The sequence below is a fragment of the Rhinatrema bivittatum genome, chromosome 7, assembly GCF_901001135.1.
Source record: "Rhinatrema bivittatum chromosome 7, aRhiBiv1.1, whole genome shotgun sequence".
In the NCBI taxonomy this organism is placed as follows: domain Eukaryota; kingdom Metazoa; phylum Chordata; class Amphibia; order Gymnophiona; family Rhinatrematidae; genus Rhinatrema; species Rhinatrema bivittatum.
Window position 1 is genome coordinate 265397771 of NC_042621.1, and position 24196 is coordinate 265421966.

Consider the following 24196-nt stretch of genomic DNA (forward strand, 5'->3'; position numbering starts at 1 on the left):
TGACTTCTAGTAAAAGAATGCACATAAATGCCAAAACTGAGACTGAGCTGTGACTCTTCTGTGCTAAGGAGAGAACTGCCAGTCTCCTTTCCCTGCTTTTCTAATTTACAAAGCTGGTCATAACTGATCATGTCTAAAGTCTGCCAGTTCTATCCCTGGTTATTGGGAAGGCAAATGGCAGCAGGGCAGAATATGGTGTTAAAGCAGGCATAACAACATGGAACTCGCTTGTCAATCAGGTAACGTGTCTTTGCGTGCTCTGTCACTTCTGGGTCTTATGCACTACTAGTTTAAGTCCCTTTTTTAGCAGTTCATTTAGGCACCTAATTTTGTTTTTTAATATGAAGTTGTGCTCTTCCTGCTCAGACGCATTGACCAGGATTGTAGGAGAGCTTTAACACACATTAAAATCGCATGATGGCAGACTGTTGAAGTGCCCGCAATACAGATGTTTAGACCTTTCCTGCTTTCCATGTTAAAATTCTAGTTATGCTTAAATTGAGTCGCTGGTTTATTTGGGAATCAGAAATCTTTTTTTCTTCGAGTTTCATTCTAAATTAGAAATGGAAAAGTTTAAAAACTGTATTTTCCTTAAAGCCAGCAGTGAGAGTTTATCCCTCATTAGTTGACACTATTTACAAATTAAGCAGAAATGCTTAATAGGTGTTCTCTGAGAACAGAAGGATGTCTGTCCTCCCAAGTGAGAGGCATCTGGAGTCCTGCCCAAAACTTTGTCAAAGTTTCCAGAACTTTGACTGTGCCTCATTGGGCATGTACAGCATGCCATTACACCAATCCATAAAAAATTACCTCCAAAAAAATTGTTTTACAGTGCTCAATTGGCTAACAGTCAGGTCGATACTCTAAGGCCGCGGTAGAAAGAGTGCGGCAGTGCCTGGCGCACCCTCGTTCTCCGCACGCACAGTTCTCTTCACCTACCGCTCGATACTCTCTTCAAATTGCATGCAAATGCATGCCGCGTCTGCGAAGCGTTAGGCGAAGGTTAGGCCCGTGCAACCCATTTTACTGTATAAAGCGCCTATACAGTAACCTGGGTGCTCGGGCCTAACGCTTCACGGCCACGCTGGTATCTGTCATTTCAAATGTCATTTGAAATGACAGATACCAGGAAGTCGGGATTGCCGTCCCCTCTCCCCTCCTCCCGAAGCAAAAAAAAAGTGAAAAAAAAAGTTGCGAGAGAGAGAGGGGAGAGGACGGCAATCCTACGCTCGGCGACTTACTTTTGCAGCCCCCCTCCGGACATCGTGGCTTCCCCCGTGCCAGTTCCCCTTCCCCTCCTCCCGAAGCAGGGCGCAAAAAGCGCGAAGCGACTTACTTTTGCAGCCCCCTCCGGACATCGGACGACCTCTCCTGCCTCCAGCTGCTCGCGAAGATGGACGCCTGCACGGCCGCTGAAGATGTGACGTCACATGCCTGACGCCAAACGTCGTGACGTCACGTCTTCAGCGGCCGTGCAGGCGTCCATCTTCGCGAGCAGCTGGAGGCAGGAGAGGTCGTCCGATGTCTGGAAGGGGCTGCAAAAAGTAAGTCGCTTCGCCGCTTTACACTGCCAGTCCCTTCTTTCCTCCTCCCGGAGCAAGGCTGCTTTTCGCGCCCTGCTTCGGGAGGAGGGGAGGGGGGAACTGGCACGGGGGAAGCCACGATGTCCGGAGGAGGGGGGCTGCAAAAGTAAGTCGCCGAGCGTAGGATTGCCGTCCTCTCCCCTCTATCTCGCAACTTTTTTTTTTCGCTTTTTTTTTTTCGGGAGGAGGGGGGGAGGACTGGGGCTGCCCCGGAGGCCAGCATCCATGGACGCGGCCAGGGCAGGTGAGAGGGGGCTGGGGGAAAGCTTTCCGCCTACCCTTACCCCTGCCTCTAACGCAGGGGTAGGGGTAGGCGGTAAGTTAGCAGGTTAAACGCGGGGCAAAATGGCAGCGATAGTCGGGGCGCGCGTTACAGTATCGGAGGGGAATAGCTAATTCCTTCATTATACAGCTAATTCGTTCATTTACATATCATATACATGCTGCGTGCGGAAAGGGTTATGCGTCTGTTTTAAGAAGCGCTAAGGACACGTGAAACTGGAGACTGTATCGCTGGATCGCCTTACGCGTCCGAATTGTGCGCTCCCAGCACGTTACAGACGTGAAATCTTCAACCGCACGTTACAGTATCGACCTAATATTAAAGTATGGAAAGTGGTAGTTTAATATTTGTCACTATTGGTACAGTTACTTTGACTGTTATCAAAATCATTAACTGCCACCAACCAACCATTATTTAATAACAGTACCACAGACCATTAATATATGTTTAGATATTTTAATTGAGAATTTTTAAATTTTATTTGCATATAAAATATATTGAAAAGCCTTTTTTTTTTTTTTTTTGGCTTTCCATTTTTTAATAAGTATTTAAACAAATAATATAACAATGTTAGCCAATGAGCATTGTAAAGCAATTTTTTTTAGGTAATATTTTATTGATTAACATTTGAGTATTTGTCACCTTTTGAGTGGAGGTTTTTTTTAGATTGGCATGCCACATGTCCATATGGGACCCATTCCATTTTAGTTCTTAGCTTAAGTAAGGAGAAGCAAACTCCAAGAGGGAGCAGGTGGGTTTCATGAGAACTTGACATCCTGTTTGTCCTGATAGAAAACACTTGTTTATAGGTACTTTCTCTGAGGGCAAGCAAGATTGTAGCTCCCGTAAGTAGGGAATCCTTAACTACAAGATGAAAATTAGTGCCAATAGGCACAACTTTTTTTTGTTGGCAACAGGCCTTTTTTTTTTCTTTTTATATTTTTCTTGTAAAAGGGCTGTCTGGAACAAAAACAGCCCCTAAGAGGAAATGGAGTTGAGTTCTACACCTCAGATTTCTCAGGACACACTGGCTGAACCTATTGTGATGTCAGGAGACCCTGTCCAAACAATAGTACAATGTGAATATGTGGAGAGAACTCCATGTTGCAGCTTTGCAGATTCCAGGGAGATAGATCATATGTAGGCTACCAATGCCGCCATGGCTTTGACGCTGACTCTTGACATGACCCACCAGATTCTGGCTTGCCTAGGCATAATAGATGCAGTCTGCTAGCCAGTTGGATAAAGTTTATTTGACAGTGGCAGGCCCAACTTAGTTGGTGTCAAAAGAAATAAAAGGTTGGGTGGACATTCTATAGGCTTGAGTCTGTTCCAGATAAAAGGCCAAGTCTTTTGCAGTCCAAACTGTGCAGTGCTTGTTCACCTTGGTGGGTGTGTGGTCTGGAAAAGAATGTTGGAAGGGTGATTAACTGTTAAGATGGAATTCTGATATTACATTAGGCAAAACGACCCTATCATGATAAAACTTAATTTAAGGTGGATAAGTTACTAGAGTCTGGAATTCACTGACCCTGCATTCTGAAGTGACTGCCACCAAAAATATGACTTTCCAATTGAGGTACCTCAGGTTGCAGGTATACAGTGGCTCAAAGGGAGCTTTCATCAGTTGGGTTAGTACCACACTGAGGTCCCAAGACACAGCAAGGAAATAATGGGAGTCTTCAAATGAAGCAGGCCCCACATGCATCAGACAACCAAAGGCTGTACAGAGATAGGATTACCTTCTATATGTTGATGATAGGTGCCAACTGCACTGAGCTGCAGTTTTTTGAAGCTGGTCTTGAGGCCCAGTTTGGCCAAATGTAGAAGGTAATCAAGAAGTATTATGTGGAGCTCTAGAAAGGGTTGAAGGCCTTTTACTCATACCACAAGGCACACACCATCTCCATTTTAGTCCATAGGACTTCCTTATGGACACCTTTGTTGTAGAAAACATCCTCTGGAAGATCCAGGGGTTGCAGCATTAGCCTCTCAACATCCAGGATGTGAGAGTGAGGAACCTGATATTGGGATTGTGTAACTGCTCTTGATCTTGAGTGGTGAGAGTTGGGGGGGGAGTTCCTAAGAACATAAGAAATTGCCATGCTGGGTCAGACCAAGGGTCCATCAAGCCCAGCATCCTGTTTCCAACAGAGGCCAAACCAGGCCACAAGAACCTGGCAATTACCCAAACACTAAGACAATCCCATGCTACTGATGCAATTAATAGCAGTGGCTATTCCCTAAGTAAATTTGATTAATAGCTGTTAATGGACTTCTCCTACAAGAACTTATCCAAACCTTTTTTGAACCCAGCTACACTAACTGCACTAACCATATCCTCTGGCAACAAATTCCAGAACTTTACTGTGCGTTGAGTGAAAAAGAATTTTCTCTGATTAGTCTTAAATGTGTTACTTTCTAATTTCATGGAATGCCCCCTAGTCCTTCTATTATCCGAAAGTATAAATAACAATTCGCATCTATTTGTTCAAGACCTCTCATGATCTTAAAGACCCCTATCATATCCCCCCTCAGCCGTCTCTTCTCCAAGCTGAACAGCCCTAACCTCTTCAGCCTTTCCTCATAGGGGAGCTGTTCCATCCCCTTTAGTCTGATCGGAACCCTGATTGTCATCCCACAGAGGACTGGGAATCAAATCTATCTTGGCCAAAAGGACTAGGAGATTCTTAGCTTCAACAAAGTTTTCACAACAAGCAGAATTAGAGAATACATGTACCTCAGGATCTTGTTCCAATAGAGGGCAAAGGCATCCAAGGCTAGTTTGCCCCACTTTCTGAATATCTGGTTTGCTAATCCATTCATGTGGTTCCAAGATCCTACTCAGTAGGTCTGGAAGGACATCCGCCTCACCTGCCAGATACATGGCTCTCAAGACCATCCCCTGAGAGATGGCCCAATCCAAAATCTGGACAGTTTCCTTACATGGGAAGTTTGAACCTGTGCCTCCCTGTACGTTCATATAATGCATCGTTACTTGATTGTCTATCTAGACCAGGATTACTTTGTTGGCAAACTGATTTCTGAAAGCCTTCATAGTGTAGTGAACTGTTCTTCACTTTAGGAAATTTACTTGCTGAAACTTTTCCTGAGCAGACCAAAGGTCTTTGTTTCAAAGCCTCTCTACATAGCTTCCCCACCCAAAGTTGAAACCATCACACGCGGATTGTGTCCATTACAGGAGGACTTTGTGAGATTGGAAGATTGGGTGTCCATATGGCAGATGAAATATAATGTGGACAAGTGCAAGGAGATGCATATAAGGAAAAACAACCCATGCTGTAACTACATGATGATAGGTTCCATTTTAGGAGTTACCACCCAGTAAAAAGATCTAGGCATCATAGTTGATATCACATTGAAATCATTGACTCAGTGTGCTGTGATGGTCAAAAAAGCAAAAAATGGGGGTTATTTTCCAAGCCGTGTTATGGGCTTTTCACATGTGTTAAGGCTTTTTCGAATGCGAAAAACACCATACGCATGCTGCGATGCTATTTTAGAAAAGGGGTGGAGTTTGGGGCTGGATTTCTGGCCAAGCGGGCTGGCTTCGCAATTTTGAAGCCATATCGCACAGTTTTAACGCGGGAAATAACTACACCTTTTTCATTTGCTTTAAGCTGTGCGACATGGCTTTATCGCACTTTGCAATGTTTTCGTACATACCGTTTTTAGTCTTTTAAGCTGTCTGGGGGAGGGAGAGAGAGAGAGAGACTTAGCTATAAGGCCCTCATAGTAGTTAGGTATTTATACATCTATAGGAGGCCAACCTAGTAACACGAGGTGAGGTTTAGGTAGTAGTGTAGGGGTTAGGGGCCACTTTGACATTCAGAGTGAGACGTACGAACAGAACAGTACACTCTTGTGAAGATTTGATGTCCTTCGGAGTGAGGAAACTCGCCCAAAGATGAGATTTGTAGAATGTTCTCTCAACCTAGCTCTCATCTTTGGGCGAGTTTCCTCACTCCGAAGGACATCAAATCTTCACAAGAGTGTACTGTTCTGTTCGTACGTCTCACTCTGAATGTCAAAGTGGCCCTAACCCCTACACTAATACCTAAACTTCACCTCGAGTAACTAGCTGGGCCTCCTATAGAGGTATAAAAACTAAATACGACGAGGCCTTATAGCTAGGTGCTCTCTCTTCCCCCCCCCCCCCCCAATGGTTGTAGGTAGGAATTACAACAATTGTGGCACTTACTGCAAAGTGCGAAAAAGTTATTGCACTCTGCGGTAATACCTATGCGAAGCGCTTAGATAGCTTATTTATCACAAAGTGCGCTATTATCATAAAACACGCCCTTCTTCCTATCGCATGCAATAGTTTGATTGATCCTGGCCAATGTTAGGAATTATTAGGAAGGGAATGACAAATAAAATGGAAGATGTCATAATGCCTCTGTATTGCTCTGTGGTTAGGCGGCACCTTAAATACTGTGTGCAATTCTGGTTGCCACATCTCAAAAAAGATAAAGTTGCACTGGAGAAAATACAGAAAAGGGCATCCAAAATGATAAAGGGCATGGAATGGCTCCCCTATGAGGAAAGCCTAAAGAGGTTAGGGCTGTTCAGTTTGGAGAAGAGATAGCTGAGGGGGATATGATAGAGGTGTACAAAATCATGAAAGGATTTGAGTGGGTAAATGTGAAATGATTATTTACTCTTTCGGATAATACAAGGACTAGGGGGCACTCCATGAGGTTAGCAAATCGGAGAAAATTCTTTTTCATTCAATGCACAATTAAGTTCTGGAATTCATTGCCAGTGGATGTGTCTAAGGCAGCTAGTGTAGCTGGGTTTAAAAAAAGGTTTGGATAAGTTCCTAGAGAAGTCCATAAACAACTATTAATAGGGAATAGCCAATGCTTATTGCCAGCATTACTAGCTTGGGATCTATTTAATGTTTGGGTACTTCCCAGGTTCTTGTGACTTGGATTGGCCACTGTTGGTGACAGGATATTGGGCTTGATGGATCCTTGGGCTGCCCCAGTATGGCACATCTTATGTTCTTATGACAGGAGGAATTTGAAAGGATATGCATCTGGTCAGATTGGAATTAATCCACCACCAGGACAGGGAGTCCTTGAGCATTTGCATGATGCAGGCGCTGTCCTGAAGATCGTGAATGGCCTGAAGCCACTGTGACTTGAGAATCCATTGGAATCTTCTGATACGGAGACATGTTAAGAGAGTAACATATTCTGATGCCACGAGGCTCAACAGCCTCAACATCTCCCAGGCTGATGCCTACTGACTCACTTGAATCCTCTCCACTACAGATATCAACATGATAGTCCTCTGTTGTAGAAGGAAGGCTCTTATTTGAGTCATTTAGCAATACTCTTATAAACTCTAGTTGAGATGATGGACTTAAGTGGGAATTGGGGTAGTTAATGATGAACCCTACTAACTCCCAACATCTGGATGGGTCTCCACATCGATTCTGTGGCACCCAGCTGAAATTTTCCCTGACTAGTACAATATTCAGATAGGGAATACATGCACCCCCAGCTTGCATAGATGTGTCTTTACCAAGGCAAGGCATGTTTTGAAGACACTTGGGATTGATGCTAGGCCAAAAAGTAGCATGTGATATTGAAGGTGACAATCCTTTACTACAAATCTGAGGTTTTCTGTGACCTGGAATATCTCTATGTGAGTGTAAGCATCCTTGAGATCGAGAGAGCATAGCCAGTCTCTCCTTTTTTTATAAAAAGGAAATTAAGGTGCCCAGGGAAACCATTTTGAACTTTTCCCTATTCAAAAACTTCAAGAGGAAATTGCTTAAGCTGGCAATAGATCATTAATTACAGTAATTAGTATTATCAAAAAGTGGAGCACGAATGTATGAATATTATATATAATCTCTTAAATTTATTCGAATAATTTATACCAAGTAAATATAAAAAAGATTTCTTAGAACTACATATAAAACACTCATAACATCACTTGAACATATCATGAATAAGATGAAAATGCATCAAAGTCCAAATGATCATGAAAAAATTTTGCAAATTCAAATGCTTAGAAAATCCAAAGAGCAAATATGATGATAAACAAGCACTGAATTGTAATGTTTAACAAATGACTTCTCCATTGCCCTGCTCATGGCGTGATTTAGAATTCTCATGCCCCTACAAAAGCCTTTTTGTTTTGCCAGTGATAGCTTCTTTAGGGGGATATTACAAACTCATTAAGGAGTCTCAAAACTATTGAGTAATCAGACAATATATTACAAAAAATTTTTTTTTAACTATATACAATAAAAAATCTTTTAAAATTAAAGATAACTCAACTTACATAATATACAGTTTTATAGATAATTTAACAGTTTGCATGGAAGTATTTCTTTAGCTGTAGTGTAGTTCACATAGATTTTCTTCTGTATTTTATTTATTTATTTATTTAACACTTTTTTATACCGACCTTCATAGTAATAACCATATCGGATCGGTTTACATAGAACAAGGGTATAACTGAAGCAATAAATAAAGTAATTAACAATAGAGGTGAATAAGGCAAAGTTACATTTAACAAGGAGTAAAAACTTGGAAGCTTAAATAGCTGGAAGAAAGGTAAAGGCAGGAGGTAATTATAACATAATACAATAAAGAATATGGGTTAAAGCTTAAGGTGCTTTAACCTGGAAGTGCCAGAGTCCATCGTTCGAGAGGAAAGATGACCATGCGTCCAGGTGAGAATACTGACGATTAGTGATTGTCTGGAGGATCATCGAAGGCTTGGTGGAAGAGCCACGTCTTGAGTTTTTTCCTGAACGTTAAGAGGCAGGGTTCTAATCTGAGGCTTGAAGGGATGTTATTCCAAATAGATGGTCCTGCTATTGAAAAAGCTCGGTCTTTGGTCAAGGAGAGGCGTGTGGCTTTAGTTGGGGGGAAATTCAGAGTACCTTTGTGAATATCTCTTATTGGTCTGTTGGAGGAGTGTAGTTTGAAGGGGATTTCGAGGTCGAGTTGGAGTTGATGATGGATGGATTTGTGTATTAGGGTGATTGATTTGTAAAGGATTCTAAAATTCACTGGTAACCAATGTAGGTTTCTGAGGATGGGTGAAATGTGATCTCCACGGCTGGTGTTGGTCAGTAATCTCGCTGCGACATTTTGTATCATCTGCAGTGGTTTGGTGGTCGATTTGGGGAGACCAAGGAGAAGGGCACTGCAGTAGTCTATCTTGGCAAATAGCAACGCTTGGAGGACTGTCCTGAAGTCTTGTATGTTTAAATCATCTATAAACAAATTTTATACTTAATCCTTGCAAGAGCTCAACATAGAACTTGAACTGTATCCTAGTTCATAATGCTGAGTTTAATATACGCAAGCATTTTCATAAGCTATCACAGCATATTCAACTTGAAATTAAGTGTGAAGCCATTGTTTTAATAACTTTTTTGTTTGTTTTTAATAGTTTCTAGAAACTTTTCTCTGATTTTATTTCATTTCCTGAAGTCCCTGCAAATGCCAGTCTCCCAGATTTCAGCTTATAGTTGGGAAGCTGAAGTCTGATATGTAGAACTTTTTATTTCAATCCCTTACATAGCAGCTGAGTTAAAAGTGGCTTGCTGGTTTGACTAGTTAAAACACAACCATACTGAGTGAGTTCCTTGTGAATAGAATAGGGAAAGGACCAGTTTGGCTGAGACACAGATTACCTTAGCAAGTGGCCTAGGAATTCTCTACCTACTGGTAGTAAATAGTAGATGTCAGATAGGGATCAATTGCTGCACCTATCTGCCCATTTGCTCCCAAATAATTTGCTCAAGCTAAGGATATATCAGCTTTAGGTCATACAGGCTTGATGGCTGTAGGGTAAGAACACTTAGATCTTTTGTTATAAATGGATAAAAACATTTTTAATAAAAACATTAAAAAATTCCATATGTGTCCACACCAAAGATCCATAGAGCCCAGCATCCTGTCTGACTGGGCCATCCAGCTCATAAGTACCCAGCAGGATCCCAAAGAATAGATCCAATCCATCTTGCTCATATCTAGGGATAAGTAGTGGTCTTTCCCAAATTTACATGGCATAATAATTGTTTATAGACTTTTCCTTCCAGCAACTTGTCTAAGCCTTTTCATATCCATTTTTTGCTGCTTTCACCACCACCTCTGGCAACAAGCCACAGTTTAATTGTGCATTGAGTAAAATATACTACTTCTGATTTATTTTAAATGTGCTACCAATTAGCTTCATGGCATGTCCCCTTCTCCAGTGTATCCCAACCCTCTCCTGGAGGCCTTCCTAGCAAGTTGTGTTTTCAGGTAGCCAGTGAAAAAGCGTAGACTAGTTGTCTTAGTTTTCAAATATTTATTCCAGCATTTAAATATTAAAGAATAGTGTTAATTCCAATGAAACGAACCAGTTGTTTGTAATCCAAAATGCCTGACTCTGGCCGAGTTTCGCCTATGATATGGGCTGCATCAGGGGCTTTATTATAGTGGTCAGACGTGCCTCAGAAGTTATTTAGCATGTTTGTCCTCAATTTAACATAGCGAACTTAAGTTGTATAAGTAGTACCGCTTAGAACTTAAACTCATAGCATTGCTAAAATGTGCTGCGATTGTTGCCGGGCCGTCTATTGCCCCTACCATGTGATCGGTGTCGGCCAATGGCACAGGTAGCCCCATCACATGGTAGGGGCTAAAGGCCACCGGCGCCATTTTGGTTTCTGGCAGCCGATGGCCTGGGAATGGCAGAACGCTTCTGGGCCCCCCATTGGATCGCCAGGGTTTTTTGAGAGTCTTGGGGGTTGGGAAGGTGGTGTGAATGGGGGAGGGGGCATTAGGCAGGGTGAGATGGGGGCTGGGCGGAAATTTGAAAGGGCCCTTTTTTGTTGCTTCAAAATTCTGCTGCCTGAAGCGGCCGCCTCACCCTGCCTCATTGGCTCGTGAGCGGCAGTGGCACCTCCTAATGGTCGGCGCCCTAGATACACAGCACTTCATCCTGGTAACAAATGTTCACGAAAAGATAAGTAATGGGTGTGGCCAGATTATCTCCCCCACCCCTAGTAAATTGGCAGACGATGCTTCTCTGGTTGGCGTGTTAACCTCATAGGGAGAGGGCGAATACTGTGCTGAGCGGTTTGTGAGATGGTTTTGTTATCCCGCACACGGGTCAGCTGCAATCTGTTAAGGTGATCAGTGCCCCTTCAGTGCACAAGCTGGCCAGCATCATCAGGGAAAAACTCAAAAAGGAGGCTTAGCTGGGGCAGATTCCCAACCCTTTTGCTGAGCCCCCACTAGAGCATCTCGTGACCCCACTAGCTGTCGTCCCAAAAAAGGAGCCTGGAAAACATAGGCTCTTACATAACCTTTTGCACCCAATTCGGTCTTCCATTAATGACCATATTCCCTTTGAGGACTGCTTGGTATAGTATGTGTCCTTCAATAGCGCATTGTATCTGCTCAGATCCTGTGGTCAGGGTGCCCTCGTGGCAAAAGCGGACATAGTCTGCTTTTTGCCTTCTACCAGTACACCCAAGCAGTTTTCCACTACTCTGATTCCATTTTGAGGGGGCTTTCTATTATGACAAATGTCTGCCAACGGGATGCTTTATTTCGTGCGCCTACTTTAAAGCATTCAGTACCTTCCTACATTAGGCAATGGAGGAGGACTCTGGACTAGGATTGCTAGTTCATTACTTAGATGATTTCCTGTTCATAGGAAGGAGGGGGTACATCTGAATGCGGCGTTTGATGCTTTTTCACAAGTTGTCACATAAGTTTGGTATTACTTTTGCAAAGGACAAGTCTCAAAGTCCGATAACTATTCTTACTTTCTCGGGGATTGAGCTTGATTCTATAGAATGGAATCCAGACTCCCAGCCAACAAGCTAGCAAAATTGAGCAATCTGGTGTCTACCACCAAGCACAGTGGAAAGTCATACTGAAGCACATGAGGTCCCTTGTAGGTAGCCTGGCCTTTGCTGTGTGAGTTATTCCTATGGGCAGGATATGCCTGTACCATTTAATTTGGTCCACGGTCTGTTTGGTTCATGATCACCGCCGCTTGCGCATAAGCAGGCCGGTTAGGGAAGATATAGCATTGTGGTTGAAGTTTCTCAAAGACTTTAACGGTGTCTCAGCTGGTTTCCCAGGCTGGTCAGCAGCAACGACCTTCAGCTGTACTCTAATGCTTCAGGCAGTATTTGTTTTGGTGTTCTATTTTGGGGGATCTTGGTGCACAGCACATTGGCCAGACCACTGTACAGTGGGCGGCCTAACAAAGAACATCACATTTCTCGAGCTTTTCCCATTGTAGTCACTGTGCACATTTGGGGCGAGGTGCTCAGTTGTAAGCAGGAGGTGCTATGGTGTGACAATGCAGCGGTAGTCCAATAATAAACAAGACTTCCAAGTGCCTCCTGGTGTCACGAGTTGCTGAGGGAGTTTGTTTTATGCTGCTTGTGCATGAACATTGTGGCGCGAGTGAAGCATGTTCCTGGAATGTGCAGTGAGAATAGTGGATTCTCTCTCTCATTGCATGTGGTCCTGTTCAGGAAGCTGGCACCGCAAGCAGAGTTGATCGGCAGAGAGCTCCCAGAGCAACTATGGTCCTTCGGAATCGGATGGCATGCGAGACGTTGTAAAGATCAGTCACTCCATCCACATGGAACGCCTACCTCCACAACTGCAACAAAGTGAAGGCAGTTCTTGTTGCGAACAGCTGATCTCTTGATTAGCTGTATAGTACATGCCAAATAGCAGGGATTTTCCAGGAACATGGTTTGTTCACACCTAGCTGCCCTAGCATTCTTCACGAAGCTGGAAACGGGCCATACAGAACAATATTTTCTGGGCTGGGCCAGGGAGTCCTTGCTATGACATGACACTCGGACACCACTGACCCACGACCTCCTGTTGCAGTAACATTTGACTGGTGGCCTTCGCGCTAGCATTCTTTGGGCCTTGCCCGTTAGCGAATTTATGACGCTAATGCAGAACGCATCGCAGCCAAGGGGCTTACTGTGGGAGGACATCCGCGTCTCTCGAATGGCACTCTATCTCTGCGATTCAGACAGTCTAAGACTTACCAGGGGGCACATGGATAGGTTATCACATTGACAGTGGGTTAGAGGCTTAGTGACGTCCAGTCATGGCCGTGACTCTATACTCAACCTTATGCCCAAAAGGGTATGGTTTGTACTTTCTTCACTGGGATAAACCCCATTAAGCAGGCACCAGTTCTCGGCAGTCTTCAAGAAGACTTTGGCGAAAGCCGGGTTGCAAAATTAATGTTTTGGCACTCACTCATTCTGCATTGGAGCCGCTTCTTGTGCCACCACCGCTGGCCTCTCATAGACTGTCATACAGCAGATGGAACGATAGAGATCCAGAACCTTTGCGTCATATATTAGGCATGATGAATGTTCTCCATCGCTGGTGCCGGGTAGGGTGTGTACCAAAACTTGTTTTCTCTCACTTGCAGCTGCTGTCTGTCGTCGTTCTGCGTGGATCATCGGGCACTCATTCATCAAATATGCCCTTAAAAGAGCCAGGAGCGGGAAATTTGGGTGTGACTTTGGTTGTCAGGAAAAGGCCGGACCATCAAGTAATTGAGTCAAGAAGGCATATAATGGCACCAACTTGGGCCCTGTTACAGTCAGGAGGAGCAGGTCCCGAACCGCCACACCTCATCATACTCCTTGGAGGCAATGATTTGGGGAGTGGCACAGGCCTCATTCTGTTTAACGCAATCAGGGTCGACATGAGCTGCATTGCCTTATCGTGGCCATCCTCCAAAATCTGTTGGTCCGAAATCATACCTTGGCGGCAGATGTTGGGCATTGGATGGTGGGGAAGAAACCGTGCCAAGTTCAATCGGCAAGTAGCCAAGGCCCTTCAGCACATGGGCTTTTATCTGAGGCATGAATGAGTGGACGTGCACTGAGCAGAATTTTACACTCAGGACGGAATGCATTTGTTAAATATGGCTATTCAGAGGTTGATAATTTATTTGTATGCATGACCTTTAGCTGTTTTGATTGGGCGGGGGGGAGCTCGTCATGCATGGGCAGAAAAGGCATTTTCTGGCCTGCGCATGACTAGATCCCTGTGGCAGTGGCGACAGAGTCCAAGAGAGGCTATTGTAACACGGGAGGCAATAGAAGGGATCAGGGAGGTGCCTGTAAGAAAGAGAGGGGGCTTGGGGCCAACTCTCAGCATTGGCCATGGACGGTGAATATCAGGCCCGGGGATTGGGCCTTGATGGGTCAACAGCTGGACATGTCTGGGAGGGGCTTCTTTGTGGCGGCCTGCCCAGGACCCCTCTGGTGATGGTGGTCATGACGCCTGTCGGGGGGCTTGTAGGGAGTGAAACCCATTAGTTCTGCTTGGGCAGAGAGAATTGAAGCTATCAGCACCTGCCCAGTGGTTGAGAGTAGGCAGTGGTGACAGGACTCAGCACATAAATTAGGATTCCCTTGTTAGGGTCCTCTAATAAACTGCTGCGGCCATTTCATCCAAGTTATGTATCATGTTTTCCTTGAGTGTGTAATGTGGCATCTAGCCAAGATAGGTGGGGTTGGGACTAGAACCATGGGTGTCCGGGCTGCCCGGTTATTCATTTCCTCATTTTATCATAGTCTCCCTTTTTAAAGTTATATGCTACTGTAGTAGTTTTCCTTAATGTCCTCCCTTCAGTGAATTTTACATTGGATTATGTTAAAATAACTATTGCCAAGTGACCCCACAACTGTTACCTCTTGCCCCAGATCCTGCTTCACAGTAAGGAGTGGATCTAGAGTAGTCCTCCCTGCGCATTGGTTCCAAGATTAGCTGCTTCATGAAGCGGTCATTTATGGCGTCTAGAAGCCTTTCCTCTCTAATGTATCCCAACGAGACATTTACCAAAATCAGTATTGGGGTAACTCTCTCATTATTGTGCAGCCTAATTTATAAGCTTTTCTTATTTTTCTAATTATCACTGCTTATTCAAATCTGTTTTATTCTCCTCTCTCTTTTGTCCTGTTAGGGGAATTTGCATGCTCATTTATCCCAATTTTAAATCAACACCCGGGTTTTGTACACCATGTTTTTACCCAGCCTCTCAATCCTTTCTCACAGTACTGGTTTCCCACTATTTCTGTTTCTTAGTTATTTCCAATTATTGTGGTTGCTGAGCGTACTCACTGGAAGACATCGCAGATGTATTGATTTAGTCCAATAAAAATGTACTACTTTCATTTTGTTTGACCCTTACTTCTACTTAGATTATTCTAGGCATCTTCCACCCTGTCAGTAAAGAAATATATATATATTTTTTTTTTCATGTTTCCACCAAGTTTTCCTTCCTCTTAACGCAGGGGTGGGCAAACTTTTTATTTATTTATTTTTTAAACGAGGCCAGTGTCTCTTGTCTACATCCTCTTTATCCTTCCCACAACAGATTAGTCCCCAGTCTGGATCCCTCATAATCCAGCCTGAGCATTAGCATGCTGGGTCTGCCTTCTACCTCCACCCTCCAACTCCCTCTGCTTCAATTTGCTTTCCTCCCTCCACACCCATTTCCTCCTTCTGAAATCTCACATCCTCCCTATCTTACCCAGTGATATGCCTATCCTCACTGTTGCTGCTGTTTTCGTCAACAAAATTATTTATGCACTGAAATTAAATACAAATGTTTAGATTAGGTGCTTTTTTTTGTTCCCCTCACAAACTAGCACAGACAGTCATTTTCCAACCAAAATCTTTAACACTTTTTTTTTTTAAGCTTTCCTCCAGCATAAAGCAGGAAAAGTCTCTTTTCTTCTGGTCATTGGAGAGAGGTTTTTTTTACTCGGGCTACTGTACAGAGTTGGAGAGCAAAGGAGCTCCAACCATCCCTGGCAGCGCTAGAGCAGCTGCTGCACAGACCACTTCCCAAAGGGCCACAATTATTTCATCCAAAACAGGGAATCCATCCCCCACCCCATACAGGGATCCTGGTGCCCTGCCAGAGCCTCAGAAGGCTTTCATCATCTTTCCCGCTATTGCCTACTCACTTCCACTCTTAACGTGATTGGGCAAAGATCATGAGGGTGGGGTTGTGTGAGGCAGAGAGCTGCTCCAGCAGATATCTGGTCCCTTTGTATATGCAGGATTGGGCAAGTGCTGGGTGTGCCCCTTTGGGGAAGCCCAGACATTTTGAATGTGTGCTTACTGCCTCTGCTGCTGAAGAGAATCGCTAGTTATCATCATCTTCTCCTACCTTGGTGTCAGCGGGCCAGATATAATGCAGTATCTGGGTCAGGTAAGCAGACCGGAAAGAAGGTACCAATTTGCTGTTTTTTGCCGCCGGGCCATAATTTGCCCACTACTGTTCTGTCATATTATCACCCCTGCCTTCCCTTATCTTTGAAATTATTTTTCTATGTAATATTGTTTTTTCCTCTACTTTTATTAAAGTATAACTAAATATTTGAATGTTTGTCATAGCCTTCCTTTCACTTCTTTTCCAGTGAGTAAGTTTTGAGTATCTTAAGCCTCTCTCTATGTAAGATAATTGCTTCCATTCTATGTAAGATATTGCTTCCATTCTCTCATTGTCTTTACAAAAGTATGGTTTTCAGAACTGAACACACTATTCATGTTTGGGTCTCACTATTACCTACACAAGGGCATCCTTCTAATGATGCATCTGTTTATGTACCCAAACATAGCCTTCCCTGTTGCTTTATCTCAAGATTATCTGAGGTGCTTACTCCTAGGTCTCTCTTGTATTTATAGGTTGCCAGTTCTTGTTCTTCTAACTGATAAGTTATTAAAAGATTTTTGCACCCTAGATGCATTATTGCCATTTATCTTAGACAACAGTGCCTGCCTGGCTTCATTGTAGATCATTGGTCCTGGATCTCTTTTCCTGTAAAAGATGCTTTCTTAAACGCTTTTTTTTTTTTTTTTTTTTTTGCACAGCTTGTTATTTGTTTCAATTGTTTTCCAGTCTCTCATTTTTTTTCTGCACCTTCAATGATGTCAGCCTTGTTGTATATTTTTATATCTCCTGCAGACAAGTATATTTTTCCTCTGTGTCCCTCTGCAATGTTGTTAAAGATACTGAAAAGAAGTGACTATGGCACAAGTCCTAAGGTACCCCCACTGATCATTTCTCCTTTATCAAAATGGATTCTATTGACCATCATGCTCCCTGTTCTATTGCATAACCAATTCCTTGCCCAGTTAGCGATGTGTTTTCATTCTTGTATACTGGCTAGTTTGATTACCACTCTTCTGTGTGGAGCAGTGTCAGAAGACTTACTGAAGTCCAGACAGGCGATATCCACTACACTTCTTTGATCTATCGCTTTTATGGCATCATAAAAAAATTAAATCATGTTTGTCTGATGGACTCTTCCCTTTGTGAATCTGTTGTCTGGGCCCTTTAATTGTTTGGACAGTCGGTCTTCGGCTTCACCCCACCTACCTCTCACTACTTGCGGCTCCTCCCGCTCACCTCACTGCTGGCTGCTGCGGCGTCTGTTTGCCGTCCTCTCCGGTGTCCCCGGACCGGGTTTGGTGCTGCCTCCCGCCACGCTCCTCCAAGGTACCTTAGGGTGCGCGAATGCACGCCGCCCTCATCTTTATTTCCACGTTGGCACGAACCTCAGGGGCGTCCCCTTGATATGACGTCACACAGCCCGGATATTTAAGCCTACGGTATTTGCTAGCTCATCGAGTTACCAGCAGAATCCCTACGAATGGGATTCGCTCTCCGTACTGAAGCTGCTCTGCCACTCCAGCGTTATCTGGAACTCTTCTACTCTTCGGGGTTGCTAACGGGGTTGCTAACGGGGTACCCGCTCCTCGGGGGCCTCTTTTACCCAGTCTTATTCAAGTGCCTCCTCTGTAGGTTTTGTTCTTTGAGACAGGAGCGAGGACAGGTTGAGAGACAGCTGTGTGTCTTATGTCACTTGGTATAACCTGAAGTGTGAAGATGTAAATCACTGGAAAAGCTAATGTAGCAGGAGACAATGGCTTGCTGTAGCTTATTTTCTGTGCCCTCCTATGATTAGAAATAACATTATCAGCTGAATTATTAAAAAACATTTTTTAATAAACAACTTTTAGTATAATTGTTCTAAATTAGAACTGCGTAGCTTTGAACCTGGAAAGCTACAAACAGGTTTCCAATTTAGGGTAAGCAAGTTACAAATTACCGTAATCTGGGTTTATGATTTTTAGACCAAATATATACAAGTAAAGGGTTTGAAATGTTTCTCCAAGACGTAACCTCTGAGGTGAAATGCACGTCTCGTCCCACTTCCTGCAGTGATTTGCTTTTTGTGAGAGGATGTAGTGGGAGTACACAGTGAATCCATGTCTTCCCTAGAGAGCGCGCACTCTGTATCCCATGTAACCTCCTGCCATTTTTCCCCCCACGCTCCACCCCACTTAGGTGCAGTGCTCTCTTGTTGGAGCCCTCGCTCTGATCTCTCTTCCTTCTCTCCTTTCCTTGTCTTTCTAGGGTCCAGGACATTTGTGCTGCCGTTCTCCTCTGGGAGGGGAGAAGCAGAGGGGGCGGTTTATGGTGCTGCACCTACCTCTCCTCAGCAGGGGTGTTGGAAGGTATTGCGGTTCGGTATCCCTGGCGGTCTTCCTGCCCCTTGTCGGAGATGGGAGGTGCTCTCCACTCTGCCACTTCCTCTCGGTAGCAGGAAGTGTTTGCCAGTTCTCGCTAGCAGTGGAGGAGTAGCCTAATAGTTAAGAGAACAAGGGAGGTCAAGGTTTGAATCCCACTTCTTCCACTGATGTTGCTGGCAACCTTGGGAAAGTCACTTCTCCCCTCATTGCTTAGTATTTTCCTATAGACACAAAAATGGGAAAAGAATAGTAAATCAACCCCTTAGATTGTAAATCCTCTGGGGCAGAGACCTACCAGCTGTACCTAAGAGTTAACTCACCTTGACCTTGGATTTAGAAATTTAAATCTAAAAAAGAAAAAAAAAATCCAAACAATTGAAGCAAGCATGTTTTTCCATACCAATGCATATGATGAATATTCAAGGTAGATATCCTGTAAACCAGGTCCTGTTTGTGAATCCACAAGACTAAACTTGTGCATCTTAGCTTTAAATTCAAAAAGAAAACTAAGTAGGGTTTCCTTTCTAATTCTGATGATTTGTCCTTTCATTCCTCTGGTCGCATTAGCATGTGCTGAAAACCTTTTTGTAAGGTCTTTTTTTAAATTTTGACCCAGTAGTTTTCTCCTGCTCCTTTGTACTTCACAGTCCTGGTTCTAATGGAACTGGATCTGTTACTATGAGCCTTCATTTGCAAACCTCCCCCCAAGGATTTTTCTCTTATTCAATATCTCCTCTCCCCTTCCCTCTGCCCCCAACATACCTAGTCTGGTCATTGCAGTGATAGTCCTGGGCTGGAACCCTGCAATTATGGACCCTGAATCTGGCCTCCAATGTCACACTTAAGCAGTGACCATGACTCCCTCCCCACTCCACAGCACTCCCAGTCCCAGCCAAGCTGGGAAGTAGAAGACCCGTTTTCAAGATGGAACTGGGGACCTTCTGCATGGCAGTGTTTAGCATTTGCAACTTGAACTGCTGGATCAGCACTCTAAAATCCTTTTACTTAGTTACTCACATTATTCCAAAGTCAAGTAAATCAGTTTGTGGTTGTGCTTTTCCCTAGCAGATCCCCTCATCAGTCATACAAAGCTCACACGCGAACAGCTGAAAACATAACTTGGGGAAAGAGATTTATATGGTTGTAATAGAAAGTGCACACTTATTTTATTTTAGCATAATATAAATTCAAAGGCCTGTATTCAAAAATATACTGGATAACTTATCCAGGTAAATTTAGTTATCCAGGATATTAAGCAGGATAAACGTGCTACTAAGTATCCCCAATTAGTTATCCAACTATTTTTTTTTATCCGAATAATATTTCACCCAACTGTCTTTTGAAAATCACCGCTTAGGTGTAAAGTTTATCATGCCTTGTGTTCATGGATAACTTCACACCCTTTCCCAGATCCTGTTTGTCTTATAAAATGGTCCCATTCTCTCCCCCCAACCCTACCCCTCCCACCCTTCAGTACCTTAAAACTAAAATATTCAGCCCGGATCGTGTGAACAGCAACACTGGTAGCTTACGTGTTAGTGTAGCTCACCTAGAAACACTAGGCCCAGTTTGCAGTAGGCTGCTCCCGCAAACTGGGCTGATGAAGATCTTACAATTTTATAGTACTGGGGAAGAGCTCAGATTTTTTTTTTTAATGCCCGAAGGGGTTTGGGGTGAAGGGGTCTCAGGCTGGTAGGCACCTTCTTTGAATGAGAGGCACATAGATTTGGGTCACCAGACCTGTGCACCAAAGTTGTTTTGTTTTTAATATCTGACTATTGCTACTTAACCGAGTGTGTTCTTTAGAACATAGCCAGTTAAGCTAAAGTTATCTAGGAATGTATTCTCAGGTGTCTTTAGACCTGCTCTCAGGTACACTTAGAAATAGCTGAACAACTTATTCGGCTAACTCCAAATATTATTGTTAGCTGAATAAGTTATTCGGTTACCTTGTCCCTGCTCAGGATAAGTAAGGGGATAAGTAAGGGGATATTCAAAACTTGCTATTTAGCCAGATTACTTGCACTATCTGGCTAAATGGCATTGAATATTGGCCTCAAAAGTCTTGGCAAAAAAGAGGAGATCTTGGGATAAGACTCAAAAGAGGAAGCAACTGAGCTGAGAAATAAGCATGTGTAATATTCCAAACAGTCTAACTGGAACCAGTGGTTTTAATGCAAAAGCAATAGTGTTGTGAAGGCTGAAAATGAGGGGCTGATGGTTTAGCCTGTCATTGGAGCACAGAGTTCTGAATCCTTGACGCCTGGCCAGTTCTGATCCTGCCTTCATTACCGTATTTTTCGCTCCATAAGACGCACTTTTTTCCCCCAAAGGTGGGGGGAAAATGTATGTGCGTCTTATGGAGCGAATATAAAAAAAAAAACAAACAAAAATCTAACAAACACCCCGCCCCCCCGACTCCCCCAAGACCCTGCCGACTTAATTTCCTACAACCCGACCCCCCCCCCCCCCCCAAGACCTGACAAATTAATTTCCTGCAACCCCCCACCCTCCTGACCCCCCCAAGACCTGCCAAACGTCCCTGGTGGTCCAGCGGGGGTCCGGGAACGATCTCCTGGGCGTGAGCCGTGGGCTGCCAGTAAACAAAATGGCGCCGACGGCCCTATGCCCTCACTATGTCACTGAGACCGACCGCTGCTATTGGTCGGTCTCAGTGACATAGTGAGGGCATAGGGCCGTCGGCGCCATTTTGTTTACTGGCAGCCGACGGCCCTATGCCCTCACTATGTCACTGAGACCGACCAATAGCAGCGATCGGTCTCAGTGACATAGTGAGGGCATAGGGCCGTCGGCTGCCAGTAAACAAAATGGCGCCGACGGCCCTATGCCCTCACTATGTCACTGAGACCGACCAATAGCAGCGGTCGGTCTCAGTGACATAGTGAGGGCATAGGGCCGTCGGCGCCATTTTGTTTACTGGCAGCCCACGGCTCACGCCCAGGAGATCGTTCCCGGACCCCCGCTGGACCACCAGGGACGTTTGGCAGGTCTTGGGGGGGTCAGGAGGGTGGGGGGTTGCGGGAAATTAATTTGTCAGGTCTGGGGGGGGTCAGGAGGGGGGGGTGGTTGCAGGAAATTAAGTCGGCAGGTCTTGGGGGAGTCGGGGGGGGCGGGGTGTTAATTTAAAGGGTTGGGATGGGGGGGGGGGTTTTGGGGGTTCCCACAGAAAGAAAAATTTTCTGATCTGGGGAGTGGACCGAAATGGCCCTCCCCAGACCCGAAAACAAAATGGGGAGAAAAAAAAAAAACTATGCACTCCCAAATTTGCTCCATAAGACGCCCAGACGCAGAGCCGGTTTAGCACAATTTTTTTTTTTTTAAATTTTCCCCCTCTGAATCCTAGGTGCGTCTTATGGTCAGGTGCGTCTTATGGAGCGAAAAATACGGTACTTTGTGACTCTGAGGAAATCACTCAACTTCCCTTAATGCAGGAGGATGATGTAAATTCTTTATTTCATGTACCTTGTGGCCATTTTTATTTCATATTCTGTTGTGTGCTTACCCAATCACACAAATTATGCATATCGAAAAATTGATGCTTTGTATGGTTTTTCATAGAAAAGTATATTGTCTGTTTAGAGGAGTCTTTGTAGGTTGTGATACCCTTTTTTAATTCAAATATTTTATTGAACTGGTATCAGGACACAACATTCAAAAACAGCAAAAATAAAATATGTGCTCTCTGGAGTCCATTAGTATCATCATTACGTTTAACAAAAGAGTTTCCAGACTTATGCACCTCCCCACCCCCTAGACACCCGTGCTGGTAAAACACAAATGAAGGCATCCCAGCAGACTAATGAAAGAAAATAAAGTAGCATATGAGGCCTCATCTGAAGAGGCCTGTAAACAGTGATAGGTATCCAAAGCTCATATGCTAAGACATTTTTTTTGTTTGTTTTTAACATACCTACACACCTGAAGTGTCACAAAAGGTGGAATATAAATTAAAAAATTATTATTAATAAGATATCGCAACCTATAAAAACTCTTAAGCCCAATATGGCTACCAGAACTCAAATTATAGTCTGTTTAGAGGGGCAGAATGTATTCTTATCCCACCCATGAATCTCTCTTGAGAAATCTATCCATTACTTACCTTTCTGTTTGCTTCATACAGTACGTTAGTATGTACGAGTGTGCCTCGTGCCTTGCAGAAGAGGATGCTTCAGTTTCCATGATCCATCTTGAAGCAAATTACTTGTCTTCTACCCATACATTGTGGCATACTTCTGGTTAAATGTTTGTTCATCCTGAAAATCTTTCAATTTGGGCAGCCCTAGCAGGCAGCTACCTGGGAATATGTGGAAGGTTAGGTTACTCTTTGCTAACATCTTAGGTCATTACGTTGACTTTGTAGCTGAATATTTTGCTCCCATGCAAATAAAATACTCTCTCTCCTAGGCAGTGGACCACCAGGCCCATGGCCTGATCACATTCCTACCTCACACAGCATCAGTATCTAGGCAGCTTGGGGAACAGGAGCAGAGGTTGTTTTGGGGGAGGCCCTTCCTCCCAACCAGAAAAGCTTTTCCTGCCCCCTGTTCATTCTTCTGTCCCTGATTGAGTCCAGCTTCAAGTCCCCTAATTGTTTTGAATCACTATCTCATAAACCATAGCATTTATGAAAATTGCCCTATGGGCCGAGATGCAGATCAGCATTAGTCGGGCACTTGGTCAGGTGACCTAAAAGAGACTTCTCATTGTGAAAGCAATCTGCTGCTTTTGCTTATGTCGGCACACAAGTTCACAAGATGTTTTGAACTATGCGGGGAGTGGAGAACAGGCAATGATTTTACCTTTTTTTTTTTTTTTTCTTCCTACAGTCCAACCCCGATGTACCCCCCAACATATCTGGAGCCTGGAATAGGGTGAGTGTCTGTGTTAAACCTGTTGGCTTTGCAACAATTCATCTTATAGTGTACCATCTGATAGATGCTTGAACTTCTCCCATGTTGGTATTAAAACCTCATAACTTTGCTATAAGGCAGTTTTTTAAACAGGGGACACTTTGGATTCACTGAGGCTGGAACAGAGCTGGATTGGGGAGGGGAATTCAATGTTGTGGCTGACCTGAGAAGGGGGAGGGGTGCTCCTTGCAACGTCACCACCACCTCTGACCCTCCTTCTGTTCTGTTCTTCAGCCAGTGTAGGTGTATATGTATGTGTGTGTGTGTATAGTTTCCACTGCTACTGCTGTTCTTTATCTGTTCCCTGATCCTTCCACTTCCAGCCCCCCTCTCAAATTACACTACCTCTGGCTCCCCTTGCCAACAGCTAAGCTGCTGAAAAGTGCATTCAGTCTGCAGCTCTGTGCATCCTCCCTCTGCAGTACTCATACTGCTGCTGGCTTCGATGGGGTCAACCTCTCCCCGCCCCCCCTGCTGTGTTCTTCCTGCTATTGGCTATGCCTGTTTCCTGCTCCTCTGGCATGGGAAGGATGGGGGCCTTCCAGTTTCTGTGTCCATCGGGACCTGGCTGCTCCTTAACTCTGTGTGCTACAGCTTCGGGAAAGAGGTAGAGGTTCAGCCTTTGTAGCACAGCAATCTGCCTATCCTCCTCTTCGATTCACTGCAGGGCCAGGCTGAGCTGGGAGCCATGCCCTTTGCTTCCATGGTCTGCCTCTCCTTTTCCACTACAGCTAACTACTGGATGGAGCAATGGCAGTCCCCTGCCAGTACCACCACCTTCTTCTGTGGATGGAGCATGAGCAG

General features: G+C 44.2%; 1 protein-coding gene across 11 annotated transcripts in view; it reads left to right on the forward strand.

Moving 5' to 3' along the window:
* Window positions 1-24196, forward strand: part of LDB1 (LIM domain binding 1) — a 308817-nt gene that overhangs the window by 245837 nt on the left and 38784 nt on the right. For 8 of the 11 annotated variants that reach the window (XM_029610194.1, XM_029610190.1, XM_029610191.1 and 5 more), the window contains exon 3: window positions 23309-23353. The exons of the other annotated variants lie outside the window; for them this stretch is intronic. In XM_029610194.1, the coding sequence (XP_029466054.1) occupies window positions 23309-23353 (45 nt within the window). The remainder of the gene's footprint in view (window positions 1-23308; window positions 23354-24196) is intronic. 11 annotated transcript variants of the gene reach the window in all.